The sequence below is a fragment of the Neoarius graeffei genome, chromosome 27 (assembly GCF_027579695.1).
Source record: "Neoarius graeffei isolate fNeoGra1 chromosome 27, fNeoGra1.pri, whole genome shotgun sequence".
Taxonomy (NCBI): Eukaryota; Metazoa; Chordata; class Actinopteri; order Siluriformes; family Ariidae; genus Neoarius; species Neoarius graeffei.
This window is the reverse complement of record NC_083595.1, coordinates 31724243-31748455: the sequence shown is the minus strand read 5'-3', so window position 1 is coordinate 31748455 and position 24213 is coordinate 31724243. Positions and strand designations below refer to the sequence as shown.

General features: G+C 41.6%; 1 protein-coding gene across 5 annotated transcripts in view; it reads right to left on the bottom strand.

Annotated features, from left to right (window-relative positions):
• tp53bp1 (tumor protein p53 binding protein, 1) overlaps positions 1-20278 on the bottom strand; it is a 49332-nt gene extending 29054 nt beyond the window's left edge. For 4 of the 5 annotated variants that reach the window (XR_009651734.1, XR_009651733.1, XM_060911452.1 and 1 more), the window contains exons 1-16: positions 20156-20278; positions 19442-19744; positions 19271-19352; positions 19104-19185; positions 18960-19021; positions 18724-18870; positions 18578-18632; positions 18315-18475; positions 15100-15232; positions 14897-14991; positions 14616-14809; positions 10680-11877; positions 8943-9059; positions 8610-8807; positions 8359-8413; positions 3865-3954 (exon numbers count right to left, since the gene is read on the bottom strand). Coding sequence is in view for 3 of the 5 variants with exons in the window: in XM_060911452.1 (XP_060767435.1) it covers positions 3865-3954; positions 8359-8413; positions 8610-8807; positions 8943-9059; positions 10680-11877; positions 14616-14809; positions 14897-14991; positions 15100-15232; positions 18315-18475; positions 18578-18632; positions 18724-18870; positions 18960-19021; positions 19104-19185; positions 19271-19352; positions 19442-19621 (2849 nt within the window). In the remaining 2 variants the exon portion in view is untranslated. The remainder of the gene's footprint in view (positions 1-3864; positions 3955-8358; positions 8414-8609; positions 8808-8942; positions 9060-10679; positions 11878-14615; positions 14810-14896; positions 14992-15099; positions 15233-18314; positions 18476-18577; positions 18633-18723; positions 18871-18959; positions 19022-19103; positions 19186-19270; positions 19353-19441; positions 19745-20155) is intronic. The other variant, XM_060911453.1, reaches the window with a different exon arrangement.
• Positions 20279-24213: the final 3935 nt, after the last annotated feature.

Sequence of the window (24213 nt, the reverse complement as noted above, 5' to 3'; positions counted from 1 at the left end):
GTCAGGACTTTGACTTGGCCATTCCAAAACATTAACTTTATTCTTCTTTAACCATTCTTTGGTAGAACGACTTGTGTGCTTAGGGTCGTTGTCTTGCTGCATGACCCATCTTCTCTTGAGATTCAGTTCATGGACAGATGTCCTGACATTTTCCTTTAGAATTCGCTGGTATAATTCAGAATTCATTGTTCCATCAATGATGGCAAGCTGTCCTGGCACAGATGCAGCAAAACAGGCCCAAACCATGATACTACCACCACCATGTTTCACAGATGGGATAAGGTTCTTATGCTGGAATGCAGTGTTTTCCTTTCTCCAAACATAACGCTTCTCATTTAAACCAAAAGTTCTATTTTGGTCTCCTCTGTCCACAAAACATTGTTCCAATAGCCTTCTGGCTTGTCCACGTGCTCTTTAGCAAACTGCAGATGAGCAGCAATGTTCTTTTTGGAGAGCAGTGGCTTTCTCCTTGCAACTCTGTCATGCACACCATTGTTGTTCAGTGTTCTCCTGGTGGTGGACTCATGAACATGAACATTAGTCAATGTGAGAGAGGCCTTCAGTTGCTTAGAAGTTACCCTGGGGTCCTTTGTGACCTCGCCGACTATTACACACCTTACTTTTGGAGTGATCTTTGTTGGTCGACCACTCCTGGGGAGGGTAACAATGGACTTGAATTTCCTCCATCTGTACACAATCTGTCTGACTGTGGATTGGTGGAGTCCAAACTCTTTAGAGATGGTTTTGTAACCTTTTCCAGCCTGATGAGCATCAACAATGCTTTTTCTGAGGTCCTCAGAAATCTCCTTTGTTCGTGCCATGATACACTTCCACAAACATGTGTTGTGAAGATCAGAATTTGATAGATCCCTGTTCTTTAAATAAAACAGGGTGCCCACTCACACCTGATTGTCATCCCATTGATTGAAAACACCTGACTCTAATTTCACCTTCAAATTAACTGCTAATCCTAGAGGTTCACATACTTTTGCCACTCACAGATATGTAATATCGGATCATTTTCCTCAATAAATAAATGACCAAGTATAATATTTTTGTCTCATTTGTTTAACTGGGTTCTGTTTATCTACTTTTAGGACTTGTGTGAAAATCTGATGATGTTTTAGGTCATATTTATGCAGAAATATAGAAAATTCTAAAGGGTTCACAAACTTTCAAGCACCACTGTACCTTTCAGCATTGATGGTGTCTTTCCAGATGTGTAAGCTGCCCATGCCACACGCACTAATGCAACCCCATACCATCAGAGATGCAGGCTTCTGAACTGAGCGCTGATAACAAACTTGGGTCGTCCTTCTCCTCTTTAGTCCGAATGACACAGCGTCCCTGATTTCCATAAAGAACTTCAAATTTTGATTCGTCTGACCACAGAACAGTTTTCCACTTTGTCACAGTCCATTTTAAATGAGACTTGGCCCAGAGAAGACGTCTGCGCTTCTGGATCATGTTTAGATACGGCTGCTTCTTTGAACTATAGAGTTTTAGCTGGCAACGGCGGATGGCACGGAGAATTGTGTTCACAGATAATGTTCTCTGGAAATATTCCTGAGCCCATTTTGTGATTTCCAATACAGAAGCATGCCTGTATGTGATGCAGTGCCGTCTAAGGGCCCGAAGATCACGGGCACCCAGTATGGTTTTCCGGCCTTGACCCTTACGCACAGAGATTCTTCCAGATTCTCTGAATCTTTTGATATTATGCACTGTAGATGATGATATGTTCAAACTCTTTGCAATTTTACACTGTCGAACTCCTTTCTGATATTGCTCCACTATTTGTCGGCGCAGAATTAGAGGGATTGGTGATCCTCTTCCCATCTTTACTTCTGAGAGCCGCTGCCACTCCAAGATGCTCTTTTTATACCCAGTCATGTTAATGACCTCTTGCCAATTGACCTAATGAGTTGCAATTTGGTCCTCCAGCTGTTCCTTTTTTGTACCTTTAACTTTTCCAGCCTCTTATTGCCCCTGTCCCAACTTTTTTGAGATGTGTTGCTGTCATGAAATTTCAAATGAGCCAATATTTGGCACGAAATTTCAAAATGTCTCACTTTCGACAATTGATATGTTGTCTATGTTCTATTGTGAATACAATATCAGTTTTTGAGATTTGTAAATTATTGCATTCCGTTTTTATTTACAATTTGTACTTTGTCCCAACTTTTTTGGAATCGGGGTTGTATGTAACATACATGTACATGCATGCATTTTCACTTATAAAACGTAAAAGGCTCATTAAATAAAAATCAGATGAACTGAGACAATCACATTCTGAAGCAAATTAAATAATCTTATACCGGTAACTTAAATAACACAATACAAGTTACATGTATTAATCTAAATACAGGTAAACAACGAGTGGTGTCGTTTTTGTTTTATCCAAATGAGAGTCGCTTCTTACCCGTCTGTGTTCTCACTTCTTGAAGGCCGACCTTGTGGCCGATTGTTTCAAAACAATCTGACTTTCAGTCGTTCCTTCAGTTCTGCGTTCATTCACTTCTTCCACGTAAGGGCGAGATATTGCTGCTGAGGCAAGCGTATCCAGCGGAGAAATCAGATGGCTGGTCCACTCATTCTCCATTTTCTCCATACGGAGTACTCCGCCATTACTGTTCGGCTCAGGCAATTACTAAAACCAGGGACGGGACGTCACCGGTTTTAGCAACAACCGCGGGGACGTCACTGCCCGAGCAATATGTCCCATTCCGCCCTGGGTTTTAGCAACAACCCTCGGCTCACACTCCGGGAAAACTGGTGCAACTGAATGTACTTTCCTTTTCTTGTAGTTTTCTTTTCCTTTAATTGTTGGTACTGCGCCCTCTTTCAATACGGGCTTATAGCCAACGCTCCTCAACAGATCAGAGGTCTCGTACGAGTCTTCAGTAAAATGTGCAGAGCAGAGGAGAGACCACTTCGTAGGCACCCAACGTACCCATGAACTTCTCGCAAAGCGCGTCCAAATCTTTGCAGTTTGAATATTCTTGGGCCATGAATGCAACGTAAATCCACCTTCTGTCGTGTTGCTGCCCCGGCCAGCAACACATCTACGTGGCATGGCGATAAGTTATCTCAAACTGCAGGATCGGCGTTGCAGTTAGCTCTGCGTTTTAGTATAGTGGAAATGGCGATGAGACCGATAGCCTTCCTGCTGTGACGTCACGGAGATCAAGGTCATTCACTCAGACCGCTACCTATATAAATCACTTTAATCGTAAAAAATACTATATTAGATTTACTGTTAACACTTAAAACTATTCCTGTGCCATTCTTGAGGTTTCAGGCATTTATAAATAAAAACTAAGGCCATGGTTCTGCGTATATGCTTTAAGAGAAGAAGTGGCTCAACTGACAAAAGATTATAAAAAGAGGACTTGTTGAAAATACCTATAAATCGTCCAAAAACTAGGATCACATCTTCCCTTTTTAACATTTGTCTACAGACTTAGAACCCAGAATAACCCCCCAAGGCACTTCAGATGGTGCAAGTAGGGCACACATACGATTTCACTACATACTATCACTCTAAGCAAACAGGGCACTGTGAAACCAATTTAATCGTCTCTAAAAATACCCGGGACCAAGGGAGCTCTATTTATAACCCATACAAAAACTCCCAAGGTCAGGCATGCTCTAGACACCAGGAAGAGAATTACAAACCTGTAACTTTCCATGTCCATATTCCTTACACAACAGAACACATAATCGGTATATAAGCAGCGTTGCAGCATTAATGGCAGTTCTTCTGTCAAATGCCTGAAATGTGCTATGATTTTTTAAAAATAAATAAATAAAAGGCAGACAGAAGCTGAATGTGTGCGCGCGCGCATGCACGCAGGAGAGCACCTGAGTGACAGATCGCTGGGCTCCTTCTCTTCTTCCTCCACCTGTAGCTGCCTGTGAACCTCACGAACCCGAGTGAAGACAGATTGAGGGCTGAGATGATGGACACAGCAAACAAAAGTAGAGTCAATTACAAGTAAACAGTCCGACAAAGATTTTCACTATAAAAATAGTTTTACTTCAGGAATAAATTTTGTTTTAGCAGAACAAAATGGGCTGGGCTCAAAATTTGCAGCAATGAAAGAAAAGTCCCTGAAATGCATTAAATGTGTGTACACTGAAGTATTTTATATACATTATCTGACTTGTGAAAACCAACAACCATCTGTCTCTGGCTTTGAAAGCCTTTTATTTGAAATCGTAGACCCCTGATGGAGAACATGGAGTAAGAGTGATACGTATGCAAACTTGTATGTGGTCAAAGTCAACGATCATTTAAATATAGCCCCATCCCCACAAAAGGAGAAACACATTGTACTTCAGCCAGCCAGCAGGGGGTGCTAGACCTGCAGTGGCTTCACTTTTAAGAGAGGACACACGATCCATGGTTTCTAGTGTCAATCCTTGACTTGCAAGTTACGTCAAAGCAAAATAGAAACCCGGATGTTGGTCATGTTGGTGGAGATACAAATGCGGGGTCAAGCGACATTCCATACAAAACACAGTCACGCGTGAGCAACTCACTTTGTTTTTCCCACTGCTTTAGGCGTTTTTTTTTTTTAGCTATGCCATATCTTTGTGCTGCATATGGTCATAACAGTACTCATGACCGTGGCACATTCTGATTTTTTAAAATTCTGTCCGTGATCCAGAAAGAAGGCAAGGAAACTCTGAGGCTTAGTACGGAGAGGAGATGAGGGGATCAGGACCAGAGGTGGACAGTAACGAAATACATTTACTTGAGTACTGTACTTAAGTACACTGAATATTATTTTTTTTTAAACTTATGACTTTAACTTCACTAAATTTGAAAGACAAATCTTGTACTTTTCATTCCACTACATTTCTATCAAGGTCCTCATTACTCGTTACTATGAAGCAGCTTTGAAAGTGGACGTTCTTTTATTTTATTTTCTAAAACGTGATTGTTTTTTTCGCAGGTGACACTGAGACAGCCGATCAGTAAATCACTAGGGTCACGTCACGTCCATAGACTGTATAAAATAAAGTTCAATGATTTCTCCGCAGCGTTATTTGGACACGATCAGTTGATGGCAGTATGGAAGGAGGCGGTTCTTCTGGAGAATGCACACGCACCCATGGCTCATGAACCCATGTTTCATTTTTCTGAAAGGATTAAAGAGTCGTTTCATTTTAAATGTTGGGTTTGTTTGCTAAAAACGAACCACATCACGGCCTACAAAAACTTGCCGTCCAACCTGCGGAAGCATATCGAGGTATATAAACGTTTTATTCCAAGAGAAAGCTTGCAATGAAGTTGTCTGTGCTTTTAGAGCTAGCGATAACGTTGCAATAGCTATGCAGTCTGGTTAGTCAAATGACTTTCTATGGATTTGCCCGCCAAGTTGCCGTAGCCTTGTCCACGGCTAACGTTAACACATAGCTAGTTTAACTTGGACACTGCTAGCTAGCATGTAAAAACGGAGTTACGCTAACATGAATAACGTTAACTTATCTGAAGTCCTTTCAGAAATATGTTTTAGCATAATCTTGCCAAATAAACAGAATGTAGAAGTCTTTCTTTTCGAGTAACGTTAGCTACCCAGTATGATTCTGAGTTTGAAAAGAGTTTGCTAGCATGTCAGGTGGAACTTCACTGACTAGCTAGCTTAACGTTAAACCACCATGATGGCACAGCATGCGTTCATTTTGTGAATTCACAAAATAATCCAGTCGGTTGCTTCAGAGGCATTAGGTTTTGTAAGCGTTGTGGCAATAATACAACACTGCGTTGACAGAAAATGCACTTTTAATACTTAAGTATTTTTAAAAGCAAGTACTTCAGTACTTTAACTTAAGTAAAAATTTGACTAGACAACTTTCACTTGTATCGGAATAACATTTGACCAGTGGGATCTGTACTTTCACTTAAGTAATGAAGTTGGGTACTTTGTCCACCTCTGATCAGGACACTTCGTTCAAGGACCATTTCATCCAATAGTAATTATTTTATAGGTATTCCGGTGAACGAAAGCCCTGTGAGAGCACTGCTCGGCGCCTAAAGATTTAACATGATCCAGCCAGCTTTAAAAATTAATAACTCGGCCAATGGAGCTCACAGCAAAGCCACATTTTACAGGCACCTCCCTCTAAGCCTTCCCCTTCGAAAGAGCACGGTCTCAGGTCAGTAGAACCGTGCCTCAGCCAGAGGCTCACGAACGAAACCCCTGTGAGAGCACTGCTCTGTGCCTAAAGACTTAATATGATCCAGCTGGAAACAGACATGCAAGCGAGCAGCCTGCAATGACAATGGAGTGAACTCATCCCAGGGTCAGCAGGTGGCACGGGCCTACATGGTTACCCCCCTTAGTACAATCTTCCGTGTCGAAGCGCACGTACTATGGCACTCATTTGCTTTACAAAAATGTTTTGCTTTGGTCAAATTCCATTGATAACTTCTTTTTTCGAACAAACAAATACCTGAAATATAAAATAATTGATAGTGCATATGAAAAAGGCTTTGGACGAAATGTCTTGACTATTGGACAAAAAGGCATTGGACGAAATGGCCTGTATTCGTACTCGATGGTCGGTAGAAGCGTCTTCTCTTCAGAAAAGTCTAACTTTTTTAAATAATATGGGTCAAAACCACACGTATCTATCTTCTCTTTGTATCGAATCTTTGCTTGATCGTCAAATCGTGGTAATACTGAGAAAATTCAGCATTGTTTACGGACGCGCTTTCGGCAGCTTGCCATCCTAGTTGCTTTGTATATCCACCATCATGGCGGACGCTCATGACGTAGCACATTTTGATCACATGCTTGCAAGTCATCTGTAGGTGCCAATACTTTTGCTACAGATTTGAGACATTATACTATTTAAAGGACCCATGGCATGGTGGTTTGTTGATGCTTTAAACGGGCTCGTGGAGGTTTCCGGATGTTATATCCGCAGCCTTTCTCGAAATGAACCCTCGGCACGTAGATATAGCCTCCTGGGAGAAAGCCCCATTTCAGCCCTTTTCCCAGTGCGTCATTTTGCTAATGAGAAGCATGGAGGCGGGGAAGGGTAGAGGGTGGGGGCGGGCCATGGGGGGAGGGGGAGGGGCTTGACCAAGCTGCGGGCATGCTACCTGTGTGTGAACAGGAGCAATGGCAGGTCAAGCAACAGTCCAAGCTTTCGCTTTTGACCCGGAGTCCGACCCCGAAGCAGAAGCGCAAGCAGTTGAACAAACTGTAAATCACCGACTTCAGCAGGAGTACCTTCAGCGCAAAGTTCCTGGCCAACTGCAGGAAGTGGTTAGCTGCACAGCTAATGTAGCCATTGCAAGGCTAACGCACCTATTTTAAAACACGGCAAAACGACTTAACAGTTATACACTTACTTGTTCGGTGTTTGTGGCTGATGCGGCAGGGATGCTTGGTACGGACCCAGGCTTCAGTGACAGTTGATGTGCAAAACCTGCCCTGTACTGTCCCAAGTTGTGGAAACATTCATCAGGAAAATGCTTCCGACAAACATACACCGTCTTAGGTAGACTCGACGGCGTATTATTGGAGTAAATAAAATTAAGCCACTGCGTCTTCAGGGGCTCTCCCGTCGGCAGTAAAAACAGACTCCTTTCTGTGTTGTCACATCCATGTACAGCGCAATTTCCATGTTTCGCTTGCTTAGGTGGTGCCATGTTGTTGTGTCCTCTATGGTCTCCTCACTACAAAATTGAAGTGACGTATCTATGGTGGCAACTTTTGAGCTGGGCAGGCAATCCATACAGTGGGTGGGAATCCAGAGGGGGGGCGTGGGGATCATCTCCCTTGCTGACGTAGTAAAGGGAAGAGCCTATCAACGCGCCATTTTGACGCGCCATTCTGAAATGTTGACAAAGGGTGGGCATAGTTTGGTTTACACATTATGACATTTCTATCCACTGGGGTGACTTAAGAAGGTCAGAGGAACTCATTTTAACGTTAAAAAACCTCAGAAAGTGAAAATGTCATGCCATGGGACCTTTAAAAATATTTATGAGAGTAACTGTCGGAAGTAAAATATCTTCCAAGTACTCGAGAACATTTTTGCTTCTTCTCATGAGTGCCAGTATTTCTATAGTTGAAAGTCTATGTATTATTTAATCAAGTTTTTTTTGTAATCCCAGTTAGTGTTATCCATCAGTCACGAATCTTCCCAAAAGACATTACAGGCTGTGCAGGAATAATCAAGCTCTCTTTTCAGAAATGTGCCATAAATGCACAGTAAGTGATGATGAATCAGCAGCTAGGAAAGTGGAGAGGGGGGAAAAAAAAAAAAAAAAGGGCATCCAACCTCACACATGCGCACACAAATGATCTTTCTCACATAGCAACCACCAGACGTTACCTGGTAACAGCCTTAGCCTTGGAAACGGAGCCTTCCTCATCTGATAATGACGGCTCTGGTGAGGTATTTGCACACACAAAAAAAAAGTCAGCAAATGTGAATAGTGGCTACAATAAAGGCGTTCTTTCTCATCCTTACAGAATGGAGGTGAACATTTCTGCATAGTATTTTTTTTTAAATATCTATACCTAATATTTGATAAGAGACAGATCCACTAAGTAAAGACAACCAAAAAGAGAGCAAGTTCTTACTTTGTAGGCTGAAACGCTCAGATCCTGAGCCCTCTTCTACAGGGGTCACCACCTTCATTCTGAGACTCAGTTTCCCATCACCCTCCTGTGCTGCCAGCTCCTCTGCCTCTCCGCTCTCCTCGACTGAGATCTCACTGGCAGCCATTGTTGTCTCTCTGGTAACGTCGGCCTCTGTCCGTTCACGTAACGTACTCATTTCTGCAACATGCAAAATCATCTGTAATCAACGGTAAGTTACAGAAAAGCCGTGTAGAACTCATTTCATGTGTCTCCTTTGAGAATTTATTTCTATGATGTACATACGGCTAGTAAATATACAGCAGGGTCACCCACCGATAGGAGTGCTGTGGAGTGGCGTGTTCTTTAGCTGTCTGACGTGTGGAGGAGTTGCGCTCGCCGCAGGCCCGATCAGCTCTCCTTCTCTGGGAAGTGTGAAGTGGAATGGAAGATCTGCAGACCAATATCAGAGCTAGTATTTAGATTTATTAAAAACCAATAATGGAAAAGAGGCGATAGTGGAAAATCTACTGTACATCAGCCCGTAATCAAGAGAGGTGAAAAGTATGAAGATCTCCAGCATCGTATGAATTATTGCAATTTGAAAACAGATGTTGCAAATACAGCCATACACAAAACCTGGCAAATCACTAGGATAAGATAAGGACACCAAACAAGATATTTGGTGGGTTTAGTTTCACAGATGTTCCTTCAGTATCAAAAGTTATAAAATCGGTAAAATAGTGCATATTAAGACATTAATAGTTGGAGAAAAAAAAATTTTCAAAAGAGATTTATACAAAAAGGTTTGCATTTCTTTTTCTGAAGGAGACACATTCTAATAACCTTTATGTCCACACTTTGTTTCGTATCTACTACACCGCTTATGAACTACAAGTTGGCTTAATGGTTAGCATGTCCGCCTCTTGACCAGGAGATCACGAGTTCTACTCGCGGTTAGGTCATACCAAAGACCATCATAAAAATGGTACCTACCGCCATCTGGCAAGGCACGCGAGTTGGGAGTCAAACTTTCACAGTTACCACGCACCTCAAAAGACTGGGAGATTGCCTAGGAAGACCAGGTCCTGGCACGGGAGGGACTTTTGCCCCTTTTCCACCAAAGCAGTTCCAGGGCTGGTTCGGGGCCAGTGCTTAGTTTGGAACCGGGTTTTCTGTTTCCACTGACAAAGAACTGGCTCTGGGGCCAGAAAAACCGGTTCCAGGGTAGCACCAACTCTCTGCTGGGTTTGTTAAGACCAACAACAATAACAAGACCGCGAAAGATCGCCATTTTTAAGCGACAAGAAGCAGCAGCTGTACAAACGCGAAGTCATCCATTATTATTATTATTATTGTTGTTGCTGCTGCTTCCGTGTTGTTTTTGCTTCGATATTCGCGCCAAGGTTTATGCAAACGTAGCGACGTAACTGGCTTCCCTTAGCACCGCGAGCGATGGAGAAGCAAACTGGTTCTCAGCTGGCTCGCAAGTTGAACGAGTTGTGAACCAGCACCAGCACTGACCCCGAACCAGCCCTGGAACTGATTTGGTGGAAAAGGGGTATCTGACTGACGTAGCTTGTGGATCATCTCAACCGTCATATCAAACTATATATAGTGTGAAGTAGATCAATCTTGATTATTCAGAAATATGCTTTACTACTCTTTTGTTATTTCTGGAGGAACATGGAGAAAGCTATTGAAGAAAAACAGATGTTTGACCTTGCTGTGACCTTGACCCAGTTTGCACCCATTCCAAACAAAATCTAATCAGTTGATCTGCTGGTTACAATAATAATTCTGTATGAATCCTATAAACCACTCGTTCTTGACATATCGCTTTAACAATAATCTCGGACAGGCAACCAACCCAAAAACATAATGCCTCCATCATCTAGTGGCAGAAGCCATTAAAAAGAGCATGGATTTTTAAAATTTTAAAATCAATTAATTTTTGCGTCATTCTTACTGTTTGAATTTTCTATATCTTTTTTTTAAAGTTATTAATGCCTTTTGTTTTCGCATCTTATGAGTAATTATTTTAGCTCCAAACTAATTTTATATTAATCCTACCTCCCGAGCTGTCACTCAGGCTTTTGTTGGCCACGTTCTGGACCTGTGATCCTCCATCACCAGCCTGTGTGTTACTGGCACCATCTCTAGTGGCCACCTGCAAATTCTGGCCAGAGCTGTTTGGTTGGGAGCCCGTGACTTTTCTGCCAGGCTCAAATTTCTCCTTCGGGGACCCTCTGACAGGCTGTGAGGAACTTCTGAACACCGGTGACCTCTCAACACGTGCTTGTTCCTGGGAGACTCTTTCGCTCTCCTCCAAGACTATGACACTGAGGCTCTCCTCATCCTTGCTGCCTGCAGGTTGAGCGACTTCCCCTCCATCCTCCACCGGATCTGGAGCATTAATCTGGCTCTGAGAAAGCGCAAGGCCGAATCCAGAGCCTTCGGTCCTGCTAGTGCACTGGACCTCTCCTTCATCCATTCCGTCCTCATCTTCCTCATCGACATCCTTATTGCTAGTACTGTCAAGTCGGTGACTTTGAGATATGGGCTGGCTCGGTCTTTGGTCACTGCCACCTCCTTGTTCTTCTTCACCTGGGGGATTTTTGTGAGAGATGATGACAGATTGAGATTTGGACTGAGACGGAACAGGAGGAGTTGTGCTAGCGGGTCTCCCGGCCTGTTCTCTACTCAAGGTCAGGTCTTTACCCAAACCCCCTTCATCCATCTGCTGGGAGGCTACGGTGTTTGAAATGCATTGACTCTCCTGAGATTTTGCCGCGCTGTCATTTATTTTCCCGTTTTGCCCCTTTGAAGACTGTAAGGACAGCTTTTGAGAGGAACATTCTTTATTCTCTGTAGTTTTCAAGTCAGGCTCCTGGGAAATCCCTTGTAAATTAACAGCTTTGTTAAGGCCACAATCCGGGCTGCTTTTGTCCGTTTTCTCTACGCGGCGCGCAGGGACAGAGTCTCGCTCATCCTCTCCTACAGGCTCCTGAATTTCCTCAATCTGCGTGGCCTGACTGTCATCATCCGTAGTGAATGCTTGAGTTTTCTTTTCAAAAACACTATTTTCACTGTCCAGCTCTAACTGGAAACATGTAGCCACTTGTGAAGGCTGGCTGCTGGCAGGTTTTTTGAATGCTTCTGCATCGAGTATTGTAGATGGACTTTCTTTTGGCGATTCCTTTTTCTTCGAAGCCTCTGGACCTTGACTGCCGACCCCAGATTCCAAGGATGGCGTAGGCACAAAAACATCCTAAATCAGGAGTAATAGCACATGATAACAGATGAGAAAAGACAATAGGTTTTATACCACAACATCTCTGAATGCTTAATTCTGCTTGTTTAAATTTACAGCAGCTCTGACAATCATGTTTACTGTAATTAATTGAAAAAAAAAACAAAACAGGTTTATGTTAATGAACTTGTTCTGTTTCTATGGTTACATCTCATTCATAGGAACTTGTGTGACATTTTCCACATAATCTAAAACTAATAATAGATTTGGGGAAAAAATATTAGTTAACCAATTTTAAAAAAAATAAAGTATAATTGTTGCAATGGTGATGCTTGGAGCATATGGAGATGTTTATTGAACATTTATGGAAGGAGTACGCGTCAGCCGCACTTTGTAACGATTAGTAAGTTTTCTACCATGGCAAAGTCTTCAGGATTTGCGCGTTCCTTTTATCTTATTAACATTAAAGTGCTGATGACACGAACATGACTCTATGCAATTTCTTAAATAAACTATACAACATGGCAAACATGTTAGATTTCTGTTATAATTACGTGAAAAGAAGCTGTTGTTACGCGAATATACAACTTTTAATTGCACAGCGCAAGAAAACTGGGTCCGTGGCTCGCGGCCATGTTGTGACGTCAGCGGAAGAACACACTGCGGTTCACTGGCTGTTCTACTCTGGTTCTACCCAATGGAAATGGCACATGAAAACGCCGGTGAACTCTCTAGTGCTAGCTCTTCCTCTTCTGGGAGTCTAGAATTGTGTTGATCTCTTCCGAATAGAATCTATGATAGCCTACCCTCTTTACCCTTTGCCTCTCGTTGCTAGGCGGCAGTTACATGAAAGCCGCAAGCTTTCACAAGCAAATACATGACTGAGATCACGCCGACTTTATGATTACATTTATGATTATCATGTAGAATCTATAGCTCTACGTACCTTTATCTTATGTCGTTTCACAACACATGTTCTGACAGGAGGACTGTCTTTGGATCCGGCATAGCTACTAGTAGACCCCCTCCGGAATACTGGCAGTGTTGCCAGATTGGGAGGTTTCCCGCCCAGTTGGGCGGTTTCAAGTGCATTTTGGTGGGTTTTGAACACATTTTGGGCTGGAAAACTTCAGCGGTATCTGGCAACAGATACTGCTGACGTTTTCCAGCCCAAAATATGTTCAAAACCCACCAAAATGCACTTGAAACCGCCCAACTGGGCGGGAAACCTCCCAATCTGGCAACACTGTGTAGGCACTGCTGATGGTAGTAACACACGTTTGTGCTGAACTGAACACCCAAGAGATTCTTTTAAGCTGGGAAAGTGTCAAAACAATCCAAATCGAAGTGTTCAGAGCACAGGACGGATGTTGGTGAGGGCTCCCACTTGTCACGAGTGCGCCTGACTTGCTTCACCCACTTCGCATGCAGCTCGGGATCTCTGGGAAACTTGAATAAACTTACCCCATCCTTGTGGGTTTTGGAGCAAAAGTCGGCAACACAACGCGAAGGCATAATAACATACACACACACACACATATATATACATATATATATATATATATATATATATATATATATATATATATATATATAAAAAAATAAATGTATAATAATGTCTAATAAAAATACTAATAATGACAAACTGAACACCTGTCACATCAACAACAAACTGGTAAGTTAGGAGGAAGGTTCTTTCGCTGACGTCATATAGCTCCTCCTCCTCCTTCGTCTCCTGGGTGCTGCAGCCCCGTCAAATTTGCCCAAATAGCCGCGTTTTTTATCATAACTTGTAAAATAGGCGCCTTCGTGAATTAATATATGGATCATCGGGAATTACTTTTTATGTTATAAAACATCGCCAAAGATGTCAAAAATGTGTCATCAGCACTTTAAGGTGGGGAAAAAAAAAAACTGATGAGGGAAAAACTCTTTAGTATAAATACGCAGGTGATTATAGAAAAACCGCGCAGTCTGATTGGTCAAGAAATTCAGCTTATTTCTCGATAAACACCTCGAGCAAGTCGGCAAAATTGTAGCCAATCGCTTCGTCACCATAAGTGAGGAAGAATTACAAATGATGAAAGAAAATGCTGTGCGTAAAAGCACTAAAGATGCTACGAAGTTCGGTCTAAAACTGTTCAAAGGGAAGGTGGAAGTGTGATTTATTTTATCGATTTCAAAACAAAAGTATTTTATGTGACTCGGCATTGATAAGTGACAAGCCTGCCGCGCCTTTATTACACGCGCATGCCGCTTTTGAAGTTGGAAATAAATGATTATTTTAAAAAATTGTGTTAAAAAAAAGCGTAGTGTATTTATACTAAAACAATTATCCGCCTCAGGTTCAGTGAATAATAATTTCGACTTTGTCTCGATCATTATTCACCGATATTTCGCTTCACCTTTGTCGAGTAATTGTTATATAGCCATTATAACAAATACGTGGAACGTTTGCAGATGTTCCACAACATGAAATGTAACCATCATCAGTTAAAAGTACGTCATGCATTAATAAATTAAAAACTGTATTAACTCACAAACTGCTGTGGTACAAAAGGAAAAAGACACTTCAGTAATATACTGCTTAAAGAAAATAAATCACACTACCACAGCGTAGACTTTTTTTTTCCCCTATAACAGCATGTCACGTCATGTTTTATTCCTATAGTACCACGAGAATTTTTCAAATGATCACACTGTGGAAAGGAACAGAAAATTTGCAATGGAGTGTTTAACTGATCTGAAATTCTTACATGTGAGAATTCAGGCTGTGTTGGCAAGGACAGGTTTTTCTCCAAGGCAAAACTGGGGGAATTCTGGGACACTATGTTTGACACTGTGGGCTTTGGGACAGGATCCACATCCATTGGTTCTTCCTGCCCTTTTTGTGCTTGGTCATGAGGAGTCCCAGGGGTGTCCTTTGCTGGTTGTGCATCCTTATTAAAATCTGAAGAAGATTTACGAGAAAAGTGATTCGAGATCAGGCTCTCTTACATCGTGTATATAAACCCTGTCTCCTTATCTGAAGTCTTACCTTGCTCATTCTCCTGTCCTGTAGGTGAACTGGGGATAATGAGCGGTGTTTGACTTACGTTGTCCTGGGTGGCTGCCACAAAATCAACAGACTGTCTATTGCATAAGAAAAAAAGAACCACTTACTGTAAACATAGCATTTTTCATGTATGCTCGAGAACTCTTGAAAAACACTAGAAGACTATTAGTTGAAGTTTATCTTACTGCGACAGGCTCTCCTGCACCAGCGTTCCTTGGCCGGAGAGATGCAGCAGGCGGAGGCTGTGAGCAGGAGTGCACGTTCGAGCCTGCTGCTCCTGATTTTCAAGCTCTGCTACTGTACTATCAACCTTAGAGCCTGGGAAGCAAAAATATAATTAACAAATAAAAGAGTCTGAAATACGCGCATGCTAAAAAGCACACCACTGGAGATGTATTCTAGGTCTGCTGATATGTATATTTCCTAAAATCTGTTGTCAATTGACCCTTGCTGGTTATTTTAGGGAAAAAAAAAATCTGAATGAATGCATATAATTTATTTCATACTTTATTTATACATACTTTGATAGTCTAGTTAGTAGTAGGTGCTTGAAAATTTGTGAACCCTTTAGAATTTTCTATATTTCTGCATAAATATAACCTAAAACATCATCAGATTTTCACACAAGTCCTAAAAGTAGATAAAGAGAACCCAGTTAAACAAATGAGACAAAATTATTATACTTGGTCATTTATTTATTGAGGAAAATGATCCAATATTACATATCTGTGAGTGGCAAAAGTATGTGAACCTCTAGGATTAGCAGTTAATTTGAAGGTGAAATTAGAGTCAGGTGTTTTCAATCAATGGGATGACAATCAGGTGTGAGTGGGCACCCTGTTTTATTTAAAGAACAGGGATCTATCAAAGTCTGATCTTCACAACACATTTGTGGAAGTGTATCATGGCATGAACAAAGGAGATTTCTGAGGACTTCAGAAAAAAAAAAAAAAGTATTAATGGTCATCAGGCTGGAAAAGGTTACAAAACCATCTCTAAAAGAGTTTGGACTCCACCAATCCACAGTCAGACAGATTGTGTACAAATGGAGAAAATTCAAGACCATTGTTACCCTACCCAGGAGTGGTTGACCAACAAAGATCACTCCAAGAGTAAGGCGTGTAATAGTCGGCAAGGTCACAAAGAACCCCAGGGAAACTTCTAAGCAACTGAAGGCCTCTCTCACATTGGCTAATGTTAATGTTCATGAGTCCACCATCAGGAGAACTCCGAACAACAATGGTGTGCATGGCAGGGTTGCAAGGAGAAAGCCACTGCTCTCCAAAAAGAACATTGCTGCTCATCTGCAGTTTGCTAAAGATCACGTGGACAAGCCAGAAGGCTATTGGAAAAATGTTTTGTGGACAGATGAGACCAAAATAGAACTTTTTTGGTTTAAATGAGAAGCGTTATGTTTGGAGAAAGGAAAACACTGCATTCCAGCATAAGAACCTTATTCCGTCTGTGAAACATGGTGGTGGTAGTATTATGGTTTGGGCCCGTTTTGCTGCATCTGGGCCAGGACGGCTTGCCATCATTGATGGAACAATGAATTCTGAACTATACCAGCGAATTCTAAAGGAAAATGTCAGGACATCTGTCCATGAACTGAATCTCAAGAGAAGGTGGGTCATGCAGCAAGACAACGACCCTAAGCACACAAGTCCTTCTACCACAGAATGGTTAAAGAAGAATAAAAGTTAATGTTTTGGAATGGCCAAGTCAAAGTCCTGACCTTACTCTAATCAAAATGTTGTGGAAGGACCTGAAGCGAGCAGTTCATGTGAGGAAACCCACCAACATCCCAGAGTTGAAGCTGTTCTGTACGGAGGAATGGGCTAAAATTCCTCCAAGCCGGTGTGCAGGACTGATCAACAGTTACCGCAAACGTTTAGCTGCAGTTATTGCTGCACAAGCGGGTCACACCAGATACTGAAAGCAAAGGTTCACATACTTTTGCCACTCAAAGATATGTAATATTGGATTATTTTCCTCAATTGATAAATGACCAAGTATAATATTTTTGTCTCATTTGTTTAACTGGGTTCTCTTTATCTACTTTTAGGACTTGTGTGAAAACCTGATGATGTTTTAGGTCATATTTATGCAGAAATATAGAAAATTCTAAAGGGTTCACAAACTTTCAAGCACTACTGTAAATCTCTGTGTCCTAAATATGGTATTACATAAGTACTTATTTTTCAGCAAGTATTTATTGGAATTACTCTGAGGCTGAATACATCAGACACATCGTGCTCTATACAGTGTCTGCAACACAATGCGTACACCATATGTACTTAGTTTATATTGTGAACAGGAAGTAAAATGGAACTGTGTTGCTGAAGCTTAAATATTTATTTATAGTTTACTGTTCCCATGTGAAGATGTCTTGAAGGATCTCAGATCACCTAAGAAATGTAAAATTTTAACTAACATGGGGGAGAAAAATAATAATAATTGAAATATTAAAGTGCCTAAAAAAAAAAATAAAAAAATAAAAAATACAGTGGGATCCAAAAGATTGAGAGCATGAGTGAAAATGCTTCCATTTTGCATTCTTTCGGCTAATTGAATACAATTTTCATTACAAATATATAATTATATTACTGACAAAAACTTGAGTGGAAAAGTAGAATCTTTGAAATATTAACATGAATCTCAGAGCTTCTTATGATTCGTCACGATCATTTTGTCACAAGGAAAATCTTACATTTCGTACAAAGCACCCAACATGGTCAATACCTCACATTTAAACAGGTAGCACAATGCTAATCAAATATTCCAGATACTGACCATTTACTTTTTGTTTTAATTATTTAAAAATCCATTCAAAATGTATTTACAATTTAAAATGGGGAAAAAATATTCAATGCTGTCTCACACTTTTGGTCCCCACTATTTATATGTGATCTTTCTGATACAGTAATATAACAGATAGTGGCGTGTTAAGGTGACTGTTCCCCATGTCTGTCTCACTACGACAATAACATTCAAGGTATTGGGTTACTATAACATTTCAGTATATAGGGGACGCTATGGCCTAATGGTTAGAGAAGCAGCTTTGGGACCAAAAGGTCACAGGTTTGATTCCCTGGACCAGCAGGAATGGCTGAAGTGCCCCTAAGCAAGACACTTAACCCCCCAACTGCTTCCCAGGCTGCTCTGGGTATGCTGTAGATCGCTCTGGATAAAAGCATCTGCTAAATACCTGTAATGTAGTTAAAATAAATGTAATTACACTAAAATTTGCAACCCTAACTATTCAAGAACCAAGCAGATGTAGAACCAGTCACTAAAATTAACATTTCATTTTTTGATCCAGGCAATTCCTTTTGTCGTGGACTAATCAACGTAATGACAAGAAAATATATTTGTATTTGGAAAAACCTCTGAGTCTTACCATTCTTCTCTCCATCAAACAAATCCTCCTGGGATGACATCATCTCCTCATCGTCATCCTCTACAGACTCCGAGACTTGAGAGTGGAGTATGGCCTGGACACTCAGCTCTCTGCCTTCTCTCCTCTGAGGCACCAAGGCACTACTGGAGCTCACCTCTGGCCTAAAGAGAACGTGAGAGCACGAGAGAGAATGAACCTTAAACACAACAAACAAGACAGGGTATCAAAACATTCATTCCATGCATTTCTGATCAGCATCTTACCTTCTAAATCTGTCATCCTGACTGTCTGATGCCCCAGAAGAACTTTTCAATCCAGCTGAAGAGCACAAAAAAAGGGAAGTTGAGAATGCCAGTAAAGCTAAATGATAAAAGTAGTGCAAGTATATGTACTGGAGATTTAGATTTACCTTGGTTGGTTGTTTTCTGGCTGTCTGCTGGCTGGAGGTTGCCAGGTGTCCCCTCTACATCCTCATCACCACTCTCTATATTTTGTTTCTCGATATTTAATCCCTGACTCTCTGACAGCTCGAGGAGACCAAATTGAGATATTCCCTCTGATCACATAAAGAAAAGAAAGAGAACTTTGCTCAGGCCATAAAAACACCAATCACTACAACATTATTATTAAGTCTTGTAAACTCACCTTCTGTTTGTGCACAGTGAGTGGTGGAATCAGCACCAGACTCCATGTCCTCTTGTTTACTTCTGTACAAAGAATAACATTAACAGTCTAGCACTGGAGCAAAAAAAAAATCAGGTTTCATTACAAGCAATTCTTCCGAAATACCTTTTTGTATCAGGAAGGGAGCAAACTTCAAATACTTGACTATGCTCTGCAGCCGCTGAACTGAGATTAGACGGGAGATGGTCTAAAAGCGAGGGAAAAAAAAAAAGACTTTAAATTATGCTAAAAGGACAAGTGGCAATTCTAAAGCTAGATTAACACTCGCATACCAGCCTCTATCACACGGTTACTCTTTTCAGTCTGGCAGTCAGCTTCAGTGCATCTGCTTTTCGAAGGGGATGCAATCAATTCCTGGACAAAAAAAAAAAACCACGATTGAACGGAATTGAACAACAATTCAAGGCTAGGAATGCAGTCATGGGTGATGTAGGAGATCTCACCAGCACCGGGCTGTGGGAAGTGGGCTGGAGGTTGGAGAGGCGACGGGAGAGCAGGGCACGGTAGCTGCTATCAGGGTCGTCCTCCAAGGCCACGCTGTCAGGCTGGGAGTCTTCGACGATAAGGCAGGGATTCTCAGTCTGAGGCAGACTAGACTCCAGATCACTTCCACCTGGATCCATGTGGTGGCATCAGGGTCAGCAGGCAACTGCATGTAGAGATTTAAACACAATGGAGTGAGGGGAAAGTGGGCGGGGCACCATGTGGGTCAGTCACGTGGTGCAGTCAAACCCGAGGGCCTGGGTCTATAAACACAAAAGATGCATGCAGTAGTATCAACTTCTGAAGATCCAACGCATTTTAAATAAATGCCATATAGGTTATAAATATCTGAAATAAAAATAAAGGGTTATTGGAAATAAAGAAGAAAATAATCCAAAACACAACACCATAAACTATTCCTTTAGCCAGGACTGGTGTTTCTCTACCAAACTACCCAAAAATAAACGAGTGCAATCAGTATACTGTTCATGACTGTTATTTATCCAGATAAGTACTTCATTAAAACAGTTCCTTCATTAAAACAGTTTTCCTAATTATTACCACTACCGGCTAAACTCAGCTAGCTAGCCAGCTAATGCTAACCATCCACGCAGAGATTTAATGCTAGGCAAAACTCCTTCGTTTATTAAATAAATGCGATATAGAAAATATACCTTTGCTATGCTTGTTGTTTTTAATCATTCTGAACTAATTCCATGTATATTAATTCCACATAAATAAACCAGTGCGTGTTGTTTTTCAGCTCCCTCTCCTTTCACCCAGCTGCAGTTCAGCGGCAAAACGCCAGAAAGGCAGACAGCTGATTGGACAAAATCCCTCTAGGACTCAGCAAAGCATGACCAGTGATTGGCTGAACCACGAGAGGAAACCCAATCCTCGATCAGAAAACCCATTAAGCCCGCCTTACAACAACAACAACTTCAACGTTGATTGGTTTAATATTTAATGGGTGGGGTTCTGTGTCTGGTATGGTTTTTTTGTTTGTTTTATTCATCACACAATAAAAACTAAAAAAAAAAAACAATAATAAATTTTAAATAAAAAAATAAATAAATCCCAGTTATGATAGGAATCTTACATTTGTAAGAAGCAGTTACAACCCATTTTAATTAAGGATTATACTAACAGTTTATAAAATTGCACCGGTTTTCCTGAAATCAGGAATATCATCCAGCATCAATACAAGTTTTAGATTTATTTAAATTAGCCTACTTTCCTGTTTTGCCACTATAAATATAAAATGACATATACTTCGGAAGTCATTCATTTTAATGTTGCCATGATATTTGCTCATATCCTGCCCATTAGAGACCCATTGGCTTACAGTCATTTTAGAAGAAACCTTTATCTGTCACATGTACACTTTCAAGCACAGTGAAATTCATCCTCTGCATTTAACCCATCTGAAGCAGTGAACACACGCACGCACGCACGCACGCACACACTCAGAGCAGTGGGCAGCCACACCAGAGCGCCCGGGGAGCAGTCAGGGGTCAGGTACTTTGCTCTAGGGCACCTCAGCCCAAGGCCGCCCCACGTCAACCTAACTGCATTTGGATTGTGGGGGAAACCGGAGCACCCGGAGGAAACCCACGCAGACACGGGGAGAACATGCAAACTCCACACAGAAAGGCCCTCGCCAGCCATGCTTGAGCACTGTACCCAAATGTCTATTCTTTTTATTTTTCTGAAGTAGTAGAAAACTACAGATGTGGCCACTGCGATCAGCGGAACAATACAACATGTGTAAAATATTTTACACGCCCTCAAACAGTTAAATCAGGTAATGACTGAATAAAGTAGAGAAGAGGAAAGCAACGCTGAGGACAACCACGGATCCTCAGCCTTTTTATACAAATCATTGACCAGCTGGAGGTGGACTTATTGCAAATGACTCTCGTTAAGAAATGTTCTGGATCCATCCAATGAACATTTGCTCCCTTTTGGTCTCATAACTTTCACCTTCTTGCTGTGAGGCGACCGTGCTAACCACTACACCACCGTGGCGCCCACGGTGGCAGCAAGGTAAAGGTAGCAGCAATAAATCTATTACTATAATCACAACAGAATAAAAACATACTGTCAGAAATAGGGGTACTGTAGGAGTCCATTTCTGTCCCCCAAGGTACAATCTACTACCCCTTACGGCTCATAATTTGACCTCAAGGTAACTATTGTGTACCTTTTTAGGGCCAAACAGGTACATATGTGTTACTAAGCGGCAGGGCCGTTGACAGCTTTGGCTGGGCCCGGGACAAAATGCTCTGAATGGGCCCCCCCAACAACCCCCCCCCCAGCCCAACACACACACACACACACACACACACACACACACACACACACACACACACACACACACACCTCTCTTATAGGCTTGAAAAAAAAGCCCAAAACCAGCAACCTCACACACATTGTGATCCTGTGAAGTAATCCCCAATTTCACTGAATCTTTCCCCCCTGTACTGTAACGGAATAAGCGGTTACTGTTATTTTGTATCCTTTAACCGAACGCCATTAAATGTATTCCGTTACGCCCCAAGCCTGCATGCGACAGCCCCCGCAATGCCTTCCTAAACTCGTGGATAGTCTACTATAATCACGCGATTGGGGTGCTCCTGAAGGAGCAGCGATGGACGGGGGATTTCGGGCAGGGCTGGGGGCGAATATAGTATACTGTGCGTGCGTACTGTCCAGTGTGAAAAGAAGAGAAGAACACACCGCTCGAGAAACGGCGGGATATGATTGCGGGCTAATGTGAATATTCTTAGCTTCAATCAGATATATGAAACACAATGTTATTAAGCCATTGTGGTTATGAAATGATTCAATGCCCTGTGCATTTGATATGGTGTTCAGTGTGACTTGCTCTCCCCTCGTTTGTAACATGAATTGCGTGCCGCACGTGCCTTGGTTGGGGTTACTTTACGGGGCTGGAAAAAGTTGGCTGTGTCTTACCTGGCTCAGCTGCCCCACTGCCTTTGCTAGTACCTGCTGCATCATCCGAATCTTTTTAAAAATATTTATGCACTGAGCCCCTGAGTCTCTTGGTTTCTTCCTCTCTTTTTCTCTTTTCTTTTCTTTTCTGTGCTCCTGACTTGTGCATGTTGGCAAATGGCACGCACGCTGATTGTCGAAGCACTATGATCGAACGATGTCGGTTTTTTCCCCTTAATCAAAGAGTCAGACCAAACCATTTTTGCATTAGGGGTGGTAGGGGGTTCTTGATGCCTTTTTCAAAGACAATAAAGGCAAAAGATCTAGAAATCATTTATTGAATGCAAATATAGTACATTTCTCCCCCAAATCAACACATTTTGAAATTAAATAAAATAATTTAATCACAGCTTCATGAGAGCCCAGTTCTGGGCCCTCCCCATTCCTGGGCCCGGGACAACATACCCGTTTGTCCCCCCCTGTCGGCGGGCCTGCTAAGCGGTATATAAAGGGTACAAATAAGTACCTTAGAGGGTACTGCTCCAGGGACAAGCCGCTGTACAATAGTGTACTTTATTTTCTGAGAGTGCAGGACTTAGAGGGACTATGCATAATCATCAATAAACACTGACATATTTTGCATGCTGAACCCATGCTTGAGCACTGTACCCAAATGTCTATTCTTTTTATTTTTCTGAAGTAGTAGAAAACTACAGATGTGGCCACTGCGATCAGCGGAACAATACAACATGTGTAAAATATTTTACACGCCCTCAAACAGTTAAATCAGGTAATGACTGAATAAAGTAGAGAAGAGGAAAGCAACGCTGAGAACAACCACGGATCCTCAGCCTTTTTATACAAATCATTGACCAGCTGGAGGTGGACGTATTGCAAAATGACTCTCATTAAGAAACGTTCTGGATCTATCCAGTGAACATTTGCTCCCTTTTGGTCTCATGACTTTCATCTGAACTTTCCTTTAAGAACTGTGAGAACCATTTACTCCATGCTACTGCAGAGTTATATTCTCACCTTTCTTATTTTTCCTTGTGGCTGTGTTTAATATAATGATAGTATCTTATTGCATCCAACACAGCCCTGATGACTGCTCTTATTTTTGTCTCCTGCGTATACTTATTCAGTATGTTTAATTAAAGGTGCTGACTGCAAAGTCATCTGAAATTTTCACTTTTTTTATTGTGCATGGCATTTTCCTATGTCCCACAAGAACAATACGATGCGGACAAGATGTGATCATTTTGATGTGCTGAGGGTCATTTTTCTCTGTTTTAGGACTGAATATCCTATCTCTTGAAGTAAAGAGTATGACCCTATGGAAACAACTGAACATGAGGAGCTTTAATTAATTAGCATAACTATGGAACTGCATCATACCAAGATGGCAACACACGGAAAACATCATGGCTCTGCATCAACCTCGGAGACTTTTGAGTTGCAGGGATTTAATTTGTGGTTGACATTCATGAATAGATCCGTGAAACAAGAGATGAATATATATTTTCTCAGTTACTGCTTTTATGTTATTGTTTCTTTCTCTGTAAGATCAAAACATGAGGTGTATAACTCCATACTCATTACTGTGGAGTCGAGCTCATGCTTTCTAAGGCTATTCGCTAGCTAAAATGATTTAGTTATCTGTCCAGAAAAATGACACGTCATCTAACCTTGCTCTATCTTGCAGTTGCACTCACTAGGCAGGTTTCCTTTTCTTTTCCGCTGGCTTTTAGCTGGCGGAAGAGCCGAGTCCGCCATG